The sequence below is a fragment of the Camelus dromedarius genome, chromosome 13 (assembly GCF_036321535.1).
Source record: "Camelus dromedarius isolate mCamDro1 chromosome 13, mCamDro1.pat, whole genome shotgun sequence".
In the NCBI taxonomy this organism is placed as follows: domain Eukaryota; kingdom Metazoa; phylum Chordata; class Mammalia; order Artiodactyla; family Camelidae; genus Camelus; species Camelus dromedarius.
The window spans coordinates 57959359-57975843 of record NC_087448.1 but is presented as its reverse complement, the minus strand read 5'-3'; the positions used below and the strand labels follow the sequence as shown (position 1 = coordinate 57975843).

Below are 16485 nucleotides of genomic sequence, written 5' to 3'. Positions count from 1 at the left end.
GCGCAGTTTGGGGCCGAGGTCCGCGCGCGGAGCGACAGTGTGCGGCGGCACCGGCTGGAGGGAGTCGGCGCGGTCAAGCGGGTGGCGCAACTCCCAGCCCAGAGCTGCGATGAGCACCCCAGCCGTGCCCCAGGACCTGCAGCTGCCCCCGAGTCAGAGGGCCCAGTCCGCGTTCAGAGGTGAGGGCCGCGAGGGCGGGAGCTGCGCAAGCCGGCAGGCGGGTGTTTTGCCGGAGGGGCCGGGGGCGGCTGCGGGGGGATGGCCCGGGCACGGCGGTCAGGGCCTTAGCCCCGTCCAGTTTTGCGGACGCTCGGCCCCTCGCGGCCCGGTTCTCGGCCTTTGTGAACTGGACAATCGGAGTGATGCCCGTGCCGTGCTGTTACTGTGCGGATTGAGTGCCTCCTCTGCGGCCGCGGCCCACTGGCGGCGGAGACGGGCCTGCGGTGCGGGAATCCGTTTAGCGACCGGGAGTGTGCGGGGACCCGCGTTGGGGGTCCGTGCCCGCGGGGGCGGGGCCGCATCCGCGTCGGGAGCTGACCGCGCCTGCGCAGGACCCTGCCGCCTCCGGGTCGGGAGTGAATTTCATCTGATGCTTCAAAGTTAACACATTCGCCTTCGAGTTTATAAAAATCTGGGGTTGGCCAGGCCTTCAGAAATGACAGGCGTTTCTTTGTCCTACGCATGGGAAAACAAGGAAGAAATTCTCACCCAATTCTGGAAAATTAGAACTTGGAGTCTACTATCTCGTCTCTACTATGTAAAGTTTCTTAAATCTTGACTTTCAGGAACTGCGTGTTGAAAATGATGTTCTCCAGATTTTTCACTTTTAGACAGTAGAGAATGTGATTCTTGTGCAGAGTGGTTATGGGGACCTTTTCTAGTAATAGTCACTTGAAAATGGGATTACTTCTCAAAGGGCAGTACTGAATTGGGAAATTGTCTTATATACAAGATGTGATCTCAAGTAGAACATTTTTCGAAGTAAAAATCTTCATCTAGTCAATATTTTTTTTGATGTTATTACTGTAACTGATGCTTACCTGTCACTCTTCTCTTATTTAGAGCAAAGAAGACAAAAACTCAAGGAGCATCTGTTAAAAAGAAAAACATTTTTTGCATACAAACAGGAAAACCCGATATTATCCAGGTGAGGTCAAATTTTTTCATTGTACATCTGTCAAATTATATTGGACCTGTCCAATAAAAGTGTAATGTGAGCCACGTAATTTAAAATTTTCTAGTAGACACATTTTTAAAGTTTTTTTAACATGAAATGAATTTTAATTACATTTTATTTAATCCAGTATTTTAATTTGCATTTATGTTAGGTACTTTATTTATTGATATACTTGTCATTATGAATGCTTCAGACCCTTCCCCATGGTAGAAAGTACTCAGATTCTGCCTGTATTTAGGGGATAAAGCTGTCAGGACTTGGTGATGGGTTATATGTGGGATGTAAAAGAAAGAATGGTGTTAAAGATGATCCTGAATCTTCCAGATTAAAGGCAGCTAAAGAGATCTGACACTATCCACGTGTGCTCTCCCTCTTGGCTACTCAGGGACTTTGTTCCTATGATTGTTTGCTCATTCTTCTGCATCATTAATGTGTCCCTCAACTAAGTCATTTCCATCAGCATAGAAACACTATGTATTATATCTCATCTAAAAAAGCCTTAAGCCTCACATTTCCTTTCAGCTGCTGCCTCATTTCTCTTTCCTTTACAGCAAAACTCCTCAAAAGGAGCTATCTGCATTCACTGTCTCCATGTTGCCATGTTCCATTCCCTCCTCAGCCTGTGCCTATCAGGAATCTGTCCCACCACTCTAGAGAAACTCCTTAAATCATAGGAACAAAGTCCCTGAGTAGCCACGAGGGAGAGCACATGTGGAGAGTGTGACGCCGGTCCAGCCTGTGTCAGTTCATCTGTTAGAAGGCAGGTAGAGTGGATGGACACAGAGGCAGACAGGCTGCTAGTCTTTGGTAGAGGAAAGATAGGCTGATTCTTGAGATTGGTTCTCATCTTCCCAGTGAGGTAACTTCCCAGTGTACTGTAAGCCCAGAAGTAAGAGAAGCAGAGGGAGAGCAGTGGGGCCTGATTAGTTCCAGCGCCTGTTTGGGAGGAGCCTGGTAGGTGGACCCCGAGCATCATCTCCTCCCACTCCTGTCAGACGGCAGGCCCGGGAATAAGAGGAGGACTGTTTGCCATCAGGTAGTGAATGCAGGTGCTTAGACTGGGGAGACATTGCTGTGTTCTGGGCGGCTGGCGTGCCTGCGAGAAATAAGAGGCACCTACACTCAGAAGAGAGCTACCAGTATGCCTGTTCGGTGGCACATCTTGACCCTTACCTGCCATCAGTCAAACGTGTAGCACAAGCTGTGTCAAAGTTCTGCCCGTTCTCCAAGAAGACAAAGCATGAGCACAAAGATGTGAAAGGCAGTGTAACCCAAGTTGTCAACTATTGAGACCAAATTTTGTTGACTCTAAAATGTACATTTTGTTCACATTTTAGCGTCTCTGAACTCGGAATCTGCCTTAGAATCAATGGCATGTCCGATTGACCCTGTTTTTTCCTTTCTTCATTGAATACACAAATCACTTGCTAAGAGATTGTCACAGCCTGTACTAACCAGCCTATATCTGTAAAAAGGAGTTTAGGTTAAATTCTTAAAGAGGCCTTTGTTTTGGATATATATTCTAAATGCAATGCCATCTAGAAACTAAACTCCACATTAATTGATAAATTAAGTTGTGAGTGTGTGCATGGAAAATTTTAGATCTCTTTTGGGAGAGCTATTTAAAAATTTTTTTTCAAGTAAGTCTGGTCCTAAGTACTTAAAACTAACCAAAGAAATTGTGGCTTAATAAAGATTTTTTAAGACTTGTTTGAATGACTAGAGAAGAATGGTTTGGAGTGAGATTATTAAATGTTTACATAATCTATGGGAGGAGGGTGTTAAGACTTGTAAGAAAATAGCTTTAAAATTCCTCAAGCACCTTGTTTACACTATTAGATCACCCTATAATAAAAGTTTTCTTAGGACAAATAAATCTCAGCTCCGTTCTTAACTCAATTTAAAGTGACAAAATAAAATAATTGTTAATATCCTCCCATACCTCCCCTCAAAAAGGAAACTTCCTTGGTACAGTTTTTTTTTTTGTTTTTTTTTTTAAGTAGTAGAGACCAGAGAGTAAGGCCATCTGAAGGCCAGATCCAAGAAGAGACAAAAGTTCTGAAACTGAAGACAAAAATGGTAAGATATGGACATAGCCTTCATAAACTGTCCCTTTTCCCTTTTTCCTAAAGAAAGTTTTTTCCAAACGCTTTCTGAAAGAAATGAGTTCTGAAATACTGATTTGTCTCAAATAACTTTTTTAGGCTGATAAAGAAAATATCGGGAGGCCAACTGGGATCAAAAATGATACAATAATGGAAAAAAAGAGTATGCCTTTAAAACCTTCTAATGATTTAACCAGTTCAGCTATAGCAATTGATACACATAATTTTGAGGACAATAATCAAACATCTTTACCAATAAAAGATGACCCCCAAAGTCAACATATGACATTAAGCCAAGCATATCACCTTAAAAACAATAGTAAAAAGAAACAAACAACTACAGAAAAACCAAAGCAAGATGCTAACGTGCCCAAGAAACCTGTGCTTGGATCTTATCGTGGCCAAATTGTTCAGTCTAAGATCAATTCATTTAGAAAACCTCTACAAGTCAAAGATGAGGGTTCTGCAACTACAAAGGAACTTTCAGCCACTGTCTCCAAAGCCACAAAGCCTCAGTCTGTAAACCCCAGCAGTGCAACCGTGAAAAGTGACAGAGCCTCAAATATGACGACTGCCACTAAATTTGTGAGCACTACATCTCAGAACCGACAGCTTGTGCGACCTCCTATTAGAAGCCACCACAGTAATACCCCAGACGCCATGAAACAAGGCATCAGCAGACCATCTGCCAATGTTACAATTCGGAAAGGGCCTCGTGAGAAAGAATTATTACAATTAAAGGCAGTTCCATCTAGTATCAAAACTAGTTCTTTTCAGGACATAAAAAGAAACAAGACACTGTCAAGAAGCATGACATCTGAAATGGCAGCCAAGCCTGCTGCATCTTCTAATACTAAACTGGTAGGAAAGTCGAAAGGCATTGACCAGCGCAGACATACGATCGTGAAAGCAGCTATTGACAGCAGATGGGCTAAGCCCAAAGAAACTGCAGAGGAGAGAAAGTAAGTAGGTGTGATTTTATTGGCTTAATTTTCAGTAGTACCATTTATGAATTTGACTTATTTCCTTGAATGTATTAGAACCTTTTGTGCATGGATTCTCATCAGTCATATGCAGGTCAATTTCAGCAAATTTATATCACGGAAGAGTATGTCCTAAGTTACTGTGCTTGAGTATGTTTCATTAGGTGGTTTTATGTAATCTAAGTTAAAATGCTTAATGAAATTGGGAAATATTTTATAACCTCTCCTTTTAAAAAATGCATTGTTGGAGTCTTTGAGCATATAATTAACATTGATATGTTCGGTATTTCTTTTTCTTCAAGCTTGTGAACTATGTATGTGCCGCCAATATAGAGCTACCTACAGACCTGAAATTATTGTTTAACTTTTGCTCTATTTGACAGAATTCTATCATCAGTATCACAGTAATGTTTCTATGCTGCTTCTAACTGTAGAGCTCGTCTGAGTGAGTGGAAAGCTGGCAAAGGAAGAGTGCTGAAAAGGCCTCCGAGCTCAGTAGTTACCCAGCCTGAGCCCGAAGGACAGGATGAAAAGCCGGTTGGGTCCTTCTGGACTACCATGGCAGAAGAAGATGAACAAAGACTGTTTACTGAAAAAGTAAACAAGACGTTTTCTGAATGCCTGAACCTGATTAATGAGGTAGAGTCTTTATCTTATGTTTGTGTAGCAGATTATAGTTTGCAAATTACCTTCATAAACATTCTCTCTTTAAATTACATTGTCATTCTTTTTTGACCAATTGATGTGTCAGCGGTGTTATGTAGAGGTAATGGTAATTGTGGGGTTGTTTCTCTATAGCCTTTAACACTTTGATCATCATGTCACCCAAATCTGGGTGACAGTTGTGTTTCCTCAGGGGTACCCGATCCACAGTGGGCGATCAACGTGTTAATGGACTGCGTTTTCCTTGAGTTCATATAAGTATATCAAAGATAAAACTAGATTTTTACTTGAGTTATAAATACTGTATTTCTCTAAGATGTTAATATAGAATGGGCTGGGGGTGGATATTCACTCTGATACTTCTGTTATTTTACATTCATTCAGTATATTTACAAATTATTTTTCCCACTCATTCCATATTTTACCACTCATACCATATTTTTATTCCACAGCAACACAAATTAGTGAGTCATTATTATTACAGATTAAATTTAAGTTGACCAAAATATTTGCAAACAAAATCCCATTAATCTAAACCACCTCATCATGGTCTTGAACTGTAGGAGTTTATGATTTGGACCAGAGTTCTGTAGAGTATGACAATCAACTTCAGAATGTTTCGTTTTTTTCCTGACAGCTCTTTAATCTTGCTTTGGTCACTTACTAGTGTCTATGATCCATAGCAAGACTGAACATACAGAGTATGATTTCAGACCTTACTCCAGTCTTCATAAGCGCCTTCAAACTTTTTGTGGTTCTGACGACCAGCTGAAATTATAGTCAGGGAAACCGATTCTATTCTGATTTCTGCTCAGCTGGGGTTTTTTAGTGATACTATGGAATTTTTCCGCCCCACTATTTAACTTATATAGCTCTTAATTACTTAAACAATTACAAATTCATTTTAATCCTACTATCAAAACCCAACAAAGATAATTAAAAAAAAAAACTTGCAAGCTATTCTCATAAGCATTTGGTAGGTGCAAAAATTCTAAATAAAGTATTAACAAATAGAATCGCACAATATGTGAGGATAAACATCAAGACCAAGTAGAGTGTTAGTAACTTTTTAAATAATATTTTTCTCAACTAGTATTTTTTTTCTTGCCTCCTACTCTTGACTGATACGCTTCTTGCTAGCCATTCAGAATAAGTTTGGAGTGAGGAGGATAATAGTGAATACTTTGTGAATAATTTCCTACCCACTTTTCCTCGCTGTATCACTGCTCTTGATTATAGTAAGCTTATTTAGTTGTTCATAATTTGTAGGCTCAAAGAGTTCACTCACTTTATTTCCTGCTATTTTAGGGATGTCCAAAAGAAGAAGTATTGGCTACACTGAATGACCTGATTAAAAACATTCCAGATGCCAAAAAACTTGTTAAATATTGGATATGCCTTGCTCGTCTTGAGCCAATCACAGGTCCTATTGAAAATATTATCGCAATCTATGAGGAGGCCATTCTGGCAGGAGCTCAGGTGAAATTAAAACTTAACTGTCTTTATTATTGCAGTGTTAATAATGATTTAGAATTATTCTGGAACACATCACAACACAATAAATAAAATAAAGTTGTGGTTATATATGTAATCGTAAGGGATGTTTAAAGGCCACAAGGATTGCATATTATAAAGGCTGTTTCTCAACCTTTTGAGACTTACTCCTGTGCTAGGGGTAATCTTAGGAAATGGATATAAGCCAAAACGTGCATTTCATGAAACTTGCTGTGAGAAAGATTTTAGCACAACATGTCATTTTGCACATTTCCTAGTTTGAGAAATCTACTGGGAAATTGACTTTTTAATATTAATATGTATTTATTGAATAAAAACCAAGTGGAATTAAATTAACTTTTTAAATGTTAGCAAGCTCTGATGGCTTTGTGAGAGAACTTTTGCTTTAGGATTATATCTTTATGGACACATTTATATGCTACATGTTTGGTCCAGTCACATATAGAAAATGGCAATAAACTAATTTCTCTGACATTATTACCACCATAGTGGTTTGATATCAGCCTCTCACCTCTTCCTAGTGTGTTGTTACAAAAAGCCCTAGGTATAGAATAAATTGTATCTTGAGGTTTTTTATTTGGTTGTTTTATTTGTTTGTTTTTATGGGCAAATGTTCCTAAAATGTATTTCCTTTTGACCAGGTTTCTCAGAAATGCATTCTTGGAAATTGTTTACAAAGAAATTTAAAAAAAAAACAAAAAAAAACTCTTCTTTTTAGCCTTTCCTTAACAAAGGCCTAAATCCTTTAGTCTCAGCAAAGCCAGAAAATGCTATTTGATCTTTCGCCTGAATCAAAAATCATATATTCATCAGATATTCTCTCTATGGCTGTTATGTGTAAAAATACTTTGCTGAAGCATAATTGTATTTGACGGAATCCCACCTGGACCCTTCCCACCTGGACTCCCAGTGTTAGGTCCCGACTACACTGAACCAGAAGGGACATTATTAAGGCAGCTGATGGCAGTATAGTGAGGGTACAAAAGTGGAGCCAGGAGTTCACATAGAAAGCAGTGGTAGAAAGAGAAAGATGTGATACCAGAGCAGAAATTGGAAAACAAGGCTCAAAATTAGCCAAGAAAATTGAAAGCCAGATGGGTGGGTAGTTCAGGACTAAGTTCTAGAATGGAGAATATCAACCAGAGCTTCCCTTCCTTATCATGTCTTGAATATATTACATTGCAGGCATTGCAGTTCAAAGGAGAATAGTAAATGCTTATATCTGACGTATAATGGACACTTAGTGAACTGTTGAGTTTTTGAATGAATGAAATATATTAGGTTGATCAACCGTGAACTCTTCAGAGATGCATTTAATAGCATGTGAAACAAAAATAATAACCATGAACTTGAATGTAGGACAAAGGAGTAAACTAATATAAATTTAGAGTAAACTTAATATAATCAGCTCTTTATTAGATATTAACAGTCTTAATTTGCTACTTGTTTTTTTGTTTCTGTCAGGCAAGCAGTGATAATTATCTTAGGCTTAAGAAAAATTATGGAAAAAATTTTTAGCTGATGAAATTCTATCCCTTAAGTTCACTTTTATTCTATAGATTGGGAAAAAAAAGTCATTTTTTTCAACTTGAGTGGCAAAATAAGTCTCCTGAGAAAAATGGCACAGGAACCACTGCCTTTTTAAAAAATATATATGAAATTTAATCACTAATTTTAATGTTTTAAACTTGTACAACCTCATTAATATCTGAGAATATAAAATTTACATGGGTGTGCTTTCTTCATTAAAAAAAATTAAGCCTATTGAAGAGATGCGACGTGCAATTGTTGACATTCTGACAATGAAGAATCAAGAAAAAGTTAAAGGTAAGTTAGCTTCTTTTGTTTCCTTCAAGTGAATTGTGATTTTATTAACTGTCTCTGCTGAACTATTTTTATCTTTTTTAACTTCTTAAATATGGAGGTTGTTCCTTTCCTCATACTTCTGTTGATGTACCTTTGAAATTCATTGGTTTTATGTAGTATAAATAGTTTTTAATTAGGAGGTCTGGTTCAAAACCCAAATTTGTTATCGCATGTCTGTGAAAGTTACCTTACCTCTCTAGGCCTTAATTTCCTGTCTCAAAATGAGGCAGTTTGACTGAATGATCGCTAAAAAGATTTTTTTAGTTCAGCAGAGAACATTTCTCTTTATGGTTGCTGTTAACATGCCCCAGTTGACCATGCAAAAGATGTATACGATCTGATCTTAGCAGCTACATGGAATGAAGGAGCTTGAGAAGAAAAGGCCAGGGAGACAGGAGGAAAAACCAGGAAAGACTAGGATACCTCAAATGCCCCGTCATTCACCTGCTTAAATTCCTGACCCCAGTCTCTTCTCTTCCGCTCCCTTTCTGCCACATTCCTGAATTTCTTTACTTTTTTTTATTTCCTAGAAAGAGCTATACTATCTGTCTTATTATCTCTGGATCTTTCCAAGCCTGTCTTCTACTTTTAACCTAATTCCTATTTATCCTTTAGGCCTCATTTCAAATGTCACTTCCTTCAGGTAGCCTTCCCTGATGTCCATCTTTCCTCTCCACCCAACTAGATGAGTTCTGTGCTCGCTGTTTTTCTCTGTGCAATACTTGATGCACATGATTGCTTGTCTGTCTTATCTTTTAAACTCTAAACCCTCTTGTCAGGGACCGTGTCTGATCTTCCTGACCCTTGTGTCCCCAGTGCTAATGCAATGCCTGGTGTGTTACTAGGCACTTAAATATCTGTTGTATTAATGAATCGATATTCCCTCTCTCTCCTCTTCAACTTCCCCTCACTTTAACCACATTCATTTTATCATGTAACTAAATCATCTCTTAGTAAAAAATTTCCAATAATCTCCTAATAAACAAATCTAAAGGTCTTTACAGCTCAACGGCTTTACAAGGATGTCTCGCAAGTATTTCACAGCTGACATGTTTTATTTTGGACTTCCCTCACTGCTTCTCCATACCTCTATCTCTTCCTCCCAAAAAAGGAAAAAAAGAAAAAAGAAAAAAAAATCCTCCTCTGTGATTAAAGACTCCTAAGAAGAAATTTTGGAAGGAATGCCCCTAATACACGGGCACACTTTTTCAGACGTACACATGCATTCAGACGTACACATGTTTATGAAGTCCTGACTTGGGAATGAACTTGGGCCCCCTCCTTCTCACTGGGTGCCTCTGCCTCCTGCCTCCGTGCTCAGACTGTTCTGCTTTGTCTTCTTACCATCACCGGTCATACGTTCAGCTGCCTGCCATTCTAAACCATTCTTCACAGTGACCAAATCTAACTGTATCTCTCTCCAGTGAATTTTTTTTTTAACCAAACCTTCCTACCTATCTAAACACATCACCTCCTTCCCACATTCCCACCTTGCTCCTTACCCTTATTCGAAGCACACTAGCCCTTTAATGCTGTCTTACTAGGTCATTTTCTTTTAAGCTTCATGCCAAGATTGTCTTCCTTGGTCTTTTCAAGTACTCATTTTTCAAGGTCTCCCCTAAATGTCATTTGTGAAGCCCTCCCTCGCCATTTTCCTGTCCCATGAGCAAAGTCAACTATTTCTTTTTATGGATTCCCTTTGTTTTTACCTCAGTGACAGCATTTTCCTTATTTTAAAGCATGTCTCTTCCATGGAATGTTAACTTCATAAGGGACAGGGATGATTTCCTTCTTAGATTTGTATCTATAACCCCTAACACGTAGGAGATAGTACATCTTTGTTAAATAATTGTCGCGGTATTTGCTTAGGAAAAGTCATGGTTAGGATGGTAGTTTGGGTCTATTATTTTGCAAATGTGGCCAACTATAAATAACTTTGTCTTCTGATTTTGCTCTTTAAATTTGACCAAAAGCTTAATCTGTGAATCTTTCTATAGGAGAAAATAATGAAGAGGCTTGTGAAACCAAGGAACAAATCCAAGAAGTCAACACTGAGGATACAGGTGTTAATCTAGGGTCTGGAAAGCCAGAAATGGAAAACAAGCATCCTCGAAGTGTGGTATTTCAAGACTGTGAAAAGGAGCGAGATGACAAAACAAAAGATCCGACCAACGATGTTAAAACCCCCAAAACAGAAACTAGGGCGAGTTGCTTGATTAAATATAATGTGTCTACAACGCCATACTTGCAAAGGTAAACTTTTAAAATGTAATATGCTGTGATTTGTTTTAATGCTTAGGGATAATAAATACGGTATTTTAAAATCTTTAAAATAGCTTCCAATTAGAATTATTTGTTAATAGAAAGATTTAAAATAAATTGAGTAAAATTGGAACATTTTTTGCCCTTTGAATACTAATTTGCTTTGTTTTTCCCTAAATACTGCCATTTTTAAAAAGAACACTTTTATGCTATTGTACTTTAATCTCTGTATTATTGATAACAGTAGGTTTTGAAATTGAGCAATTAGCCAATTTTATAGATATTCAGGTATCTACTGTGTACAACATAATAACAACAAGTAGAGAAATTACTCCTTCAAGGAGCTGGCAGTACCTCTTTCTATAAGACAAGCAGTCACATGGTTGCAACATACAGGTTATATAGTATGATGAATAGCAAAGAAGTGCAAAGTGAAAATGTTAACATGTTTTTTAACTTGGGGAATAATTCTGTGTTCTTTTTAGTGTAAAAAAGAAGATACAGTTTGACGAAACAAATTCTGCATTTAAAGAGCTGAAGTTTCTAACACCAGTTAGACGTTCTCGGCGTCTTCAAGAGAAGACTTCTAAATTGCCAGATATGTTAAAAGACCATTATCCTAGTGTGTCTTCACTGGAACAGTTAAGAGAGTTGGGAAGTGACACTGATGCTTTTGTGTGCCGCCCCAACGTGGCCCTGTGCCGCATGTACGTGGAGACCGACCCAGCAGAAGAGAAGTGAAGCCCTGACGAGGAGAGGATGGGGTTTTTATTCTTCCGAGGGTGTTCTGTCGGTTTGTCTGTTGTGCCTTTGTACCTCCCTTAGATCAGGAGTTGCCAGGGACCTAAGTATTCATGGCAGTAGGCGCTTTTACTAGTGTTCACTTTATAGCAGGTGTTACCTTCTGTGTGTGATAAGCTAATCCTACCTTGTCAATCTCAGTAGACTGAGTGTTTCCCTAAGGCAGGTAAATTTTGTTGAGACAGATTTAGCTTACTTTTTCGCCCAGTGCTAGTCCCCCAGACTGCTGTGGTCCCCGTGTGCCTTGGGCTGCCCCTGGTTCTTCGCTGCCACTTTCCATCAGTGCCAGTGAGTCTGCACCTGTGGTCTCTTGGCCTCTTTTGTTGTAACTGAGGTCACCAAGAGGGACAGTTAACTAAATACTCCATTTCTAAGAGAAGGTATTCAGTGCTAAGAAAGAAAATGTGCCAAACTTAGTGGGTGTTCGGAACTTTAAATCTGAGTTCCTTTCTTTATTTCCTTTTGTAACTTGACTATCCAAAATTTTAAAATTTTAACTTCCATTGCTTCATTTGATACAGTTTATAGACTATTAGAATGGAGATAGAGAAGGAATATGCACTATTTAATGAATGTCATTCTAGTTTAGATAGTATTTCTAAAATAACTAACACTTAAAATTGACTTCTTCCTTATAATATAAAAACTTCACCGTTAAATCATGTCTCCTAAAACATGATAGTCATACACACTAAACAGTTCTCTCTACACATAAATACCACCAATAAAATCATTTTATAAGTCTCTGAACTAATACTTAAATGGCACACATCCTCTACCAAATCTAGTTTCAAATAAGGATTTGGTCGTCGTAAAAGATTATACTTTTAATACTGCATAATATGAACGTGGTGAAAAATCACATTTGTGTTCATTAAATTCTATTTGTAAAACACCTATCTTTGTTCTATTTATTGTCTTATGTTCTAGAGAGTAGAATTTTTACTCCTTTTTAAGTTGTGTACCTAATATGTATACAATAAATTAAAATATCTATATAATGATATTTCAGTGACATTTTTTTCAACAAATATAAAATGTAGTTTAACCACAGTGAATAAATTTGAACCTTGCCTTTGAAAACATTCTGATGAGATTTGACTTAAGGTTTTTCAATACTTAAAAATAAGTGTGTGCATAATGGTGTATTTCCTTTTGAAAAATTATTGATGTTCTCATCTAAAAACTTACCTTAATTTTCACCTTAATTCTTTAGTGTTTTTGTACTTTGTATGAATGGCATAAAACATGCCATTTTGAAATAAATGTGAGGCTGGCCTATGCTCTCAGTTTTGTAGTATCTGTACCATATGGTTCACTTGGCATATAGCATAGCTTGAAATATCTCAGTGAAAGAGAGCTTGAGATAAACGATTCCATGTTTGGACAGGCTCTGTAGAGTGCTGCTTTTCCCTCCTCCCTTTACTAAGGGAAAATCTAAGTAATCATAGTTCTAACATTTATAGACGTAGTTCTAACTCCTTTTCAGATGAGTAAGAACAGTTATGTAGTTATGTGTCTGACCTAGGTTTGTTCCAAGCTAAATATCTTTAAGAATGTGATGTATGAAGTATGAGCCTTCAAGTCGAACAGACCTACATTCAGAATCTCAGCTGCTACCTTCTCTTAAAAATTATGTGACCATGGAGAAGTTATTTAGATGAACCTCATCTTTCTGAAGGGTAAGATGGAATAGTCTCCTTTGGTCATGTTGTATCATTTTATCTGCCTGTCCCCCCCGTTTGAATGGCCAGAATGTGCACTGACTCAGGCTGGACTGTCAGAGTCCTTTCTGTAGGTATTTGTAATCAGGACTGAGAATTAGTCTTTTCTACGTAATTAGACCTGAGTAATGTAAATAGGTGGCACTGGGTGACCATATGGAGGTTGGGGAGAAAGGTCACCAGTCACCAGAGAGGACAATGAAGTTATTACTACCCAGGGAAAAGCAGAGACTCCTGCCTGGGGTTTTCTAGAGCCTGTCAGTGGTGTATCCAAATATTTTCTTGTTAAATTTCAATACAAATACAGCAAAATTCCTCTACTCCAATCCACTACCCTTTAATGTAATATTAATAATGGCAATCTTCCAAATCCTTTTCTGTATATTTACCATGCATACACAGACATAAATACATATAAACATGTATGCATGTGTGTGAATTTTGTTTTTCTATGTCGGATATAAATGGTGTGGTTCTGCACTTTCTAAGTCATAGGAACTTTTCATTGATGTAGATCAATGTAACGTTCATTTAGACTACATGGGGGTTTAGTAAATGATAAAATACACATTTCAAAACAGTAGAGAAAAACTGTGAGTCAGTTATGCATCCATTTTGAAAACAAGAAATTTCAATCTCTACACCACTTGCAAAAATAGATTCCAGGTAGAAGAGACAGTATATTAGAAGAAAACAAAATTTTTTTGTTAGGACCTGGGGGGCTTTCTTAAGCAAGACGCTTTTATAAAGGAATCTTGAACACTAAAAGGCGTGGCGGAGCTGATGGAACTTAGCAGCGCTCAGTAGCAGCAGGACCAGCTCCACCTCTGTGGGGATCAGTGCAAGACATTCAGGAGCCAGACCAGCTACCACACCTGAGATCTTAAAAATTCCGTGAGAAAATGGATTGTGACGCTAGAATGTTATGCCCAAGCTATCACGCAAATTTGAAGGCAAAACAACAATAATTTTCAAACATGCAAGGATTCAGTTTACTGCTCGTGAACTTACCTGAAAGTATTTCTAGAGGTTTTATTCCAGTGAACTAAAAAGTAAATCTAAGATTTTAAAAAATTGTTAAGCACAACAAATCCAAAAAACAGTGAAATCTGCACAACTGCAGATTATAAAACATTATAGAAAATGAAAACACTCCAATGATTTCAACAGGAGAGGTGTCAAGGACAGAAAAAAAGAAAGTAGAGAATTAAAGCTAATTATCTTGCTAATAAGCTTGTCATGTTTGGATGCAGGATACATAAATTCATGTTTATTTTGTCTAAGTAGGTGTTTAATTATTAAAAATATAAAATGTAAGGGTAAGACCCAGCAATTCCATTCCTAAGTGTCCAAGAGAAACAACATGCCCCTACAAAGACCGTACACAAAGTTGTTCATAATAGTCTTATTCATATTAGCCCCAAGCTGGAAACAACCCAAAAGTCCATCAACTGGTGAATAAAAGAACACTGTATGATATTCACTTAATGGAAGTAAAGCCAGAGAAGACACATCAAGAAAAAGGAGTGAACTACTGATAAACACAGCAACATGGATGAACCCCAAAAACATACTAAGTAAAAGAAGGGAAGCACAAAAAAAGTATCTACTATATGATTCCATTTATGTGAAATTCTAGAAAAGATAAAACTACGTGTATTGACAAAGCAAATCAGTGGGTACCTGGGGCCAGGGGCTGGGGGAAGGAACTGACTTCAGAAGGACATGAAGGACGTTTATGGAGAGATGGAAATACATCTGTATCTTAAATGGTAGTTAAACAGCTATACATTTGCCGAAACTCACTGAAGTGTGAGTATTGCGGGTATTTTATCACAATACTCTTAAAATGGGAGTATTTTATTATATGTAAATTATACCTCAAAACAGTGTACGCTTATCTTTAAAAATATAAGGATACTCACCAAAAAAAAAAAAATAGATTATGTAACTCCAACCACTATGGGGAGGGGAGATAGGGGTACGTGACGAAGTTTCAACTCCAAGGCGTTAACTACGTGGAACCAGATGCGAGAGGAGCCCTAGCCATTTGAATCGTCCTAGCCCAAGTGCCAGATGTGAATGAGCGAGCTCTCGGATGGTTGCAGCTCCCAGCCTTCAAGTTGCCCCCACTGGTGCCGAGTGGAGAAGATTCTCAGGTCTGACTTAGTCTCTTTCTTTTTGCCAAATTTGAGAAGTAGAGAAGTTTCACGCCTGCTTGAGACTGCCTTTGTAGCCTCCCCCATTTCTGCATTCATGGCTGCTAGTGGAACTATGCTCTGACCTAACTCGCTTGATACACAAGGTGGAGTTTACGAGATTAAGACAATCTTTTTTTCTCTAACAGCAAGGCCTGGAGTAGGGGGATAGCTCAATGGTGGAGCACATGCTTAGCATGCACAAGGTCTTGGGTTCAATCCCTAGTACCCCCATTAAAGTAAATAAATGAGTAAAAGACATCATTATTTCCCTCCTAAAAAATAAGTAAGAAAAAAAAAATTTAAGCTTATCTGAAAAAAAAAAAAAGCCCTGGAATGTGAAACTATTATCTTATTAGGAACTTAGGAAAATTAACTTTGAGATTCAAAGGTCATTGGGCATCCTAACAATTTAAGATTTAAAAAATATTTGTAGTACCTACATAGCTTACAGAACAGAAACCAGACTCAGTTCCTAGCTGCTCATTGTACACCATACACTGCAAAGCTAGAGGTGCTGTCTGCAAGTGTCTAGTGTGTTACTATCACCTAAAGACCATTACTTTTCCTAGACTTATGGTGGTGATCATTTTGAAATGTACAGAAATATTGAATCACTGTGTTGTGCACCATAACTCTCATAGTGTTGTAAGTCAGAGTACCTCAATAAACAAACAAACCTATGCAAAAAGAGGTCAGATTTGTGGTTACCAGAGAGGCAGGAGGTAGGGGGAGGGGGAATTGGATAAAATCAGTCAAAAGGTACTACAGTGGGGAGTATGGCTCAAGCAGTAGAGTGCATGCTTAACATACATGAGGTCCTGGGTTCAATCTCCAGTACCTCCTCTAAAAATAGATAAATAAATGAAAAAGTACTACAAATAACCAATTAGTTACAAGATAAATAAATACTAGAGATGTAGTGTACAGCATGATAAATATAATTAACATTGCTGTTTGTTAAAATGAAAGTTGTTGAGAGAGTGAATAGTAAGTGTTCTCATCACAAGTAAACAAAATTTTTTCTTTCATTTTGTATCTGTATGAGATGATGGACATTCACTAACTTATTGTGGTCATTACTTCACGATGTATGCAAGTCAAATCATTATGCTGTACATGTTAAACTCATACAGTGCTGTATGTCAGTTATATCTTAAAAAAAAAAAAGCCCAATAGTCCAGTGCTTTT

At 38.0% G+C, this 16485-nt stretch overlaps 1 protein-coding gene across 3 annotated transcripts; it reads left to right on the top strand.

Annotated features, from left to right (window-relative positions):
• On the top strand, positions 1 to 12378 carry CKAP2 (cytoskeleton associated protein 2). 3 transcript variants are annotated; one of them, XM_010982406.3, is made up of 9 exons: positions 1 to 179; positions 1063 to 1147; positions 3181 to 3256; positions 3382 to 4244; positions 4700 to 4904; positions 6237 to 6407; positions 8204 to 8270; positions 10307 to 10562; positions 11057 to 12378. In XM_010982406.3, the coding sequence occupies exons 1-9, from the start codon at positions 110 to 112 to the stop codon at positions 11310 to 11312; spliced, it is 2049 nt and encodes a 682-aa protein (XP_010980708.1). In that variant the 5' UTR covers positions 1 to 109; the 3' UTR covers positions 11313 to 12378. The 3 variants fall into 3 exon arrangements, with proteins under 3 accessions (XP_010980708.1, XP_010980707.1, XP_031321808.1); XM_010982405.3 differs by having other exon boundaries at positions 3178 to 3256; XM_031465948.2 differs by lacking the exon at positions 1 to 179 and adding an exon at positions 669 to 757.
• The last annotated feature ends 4107 nt before the right edge of the window (positions 12379 to 16485 follow it).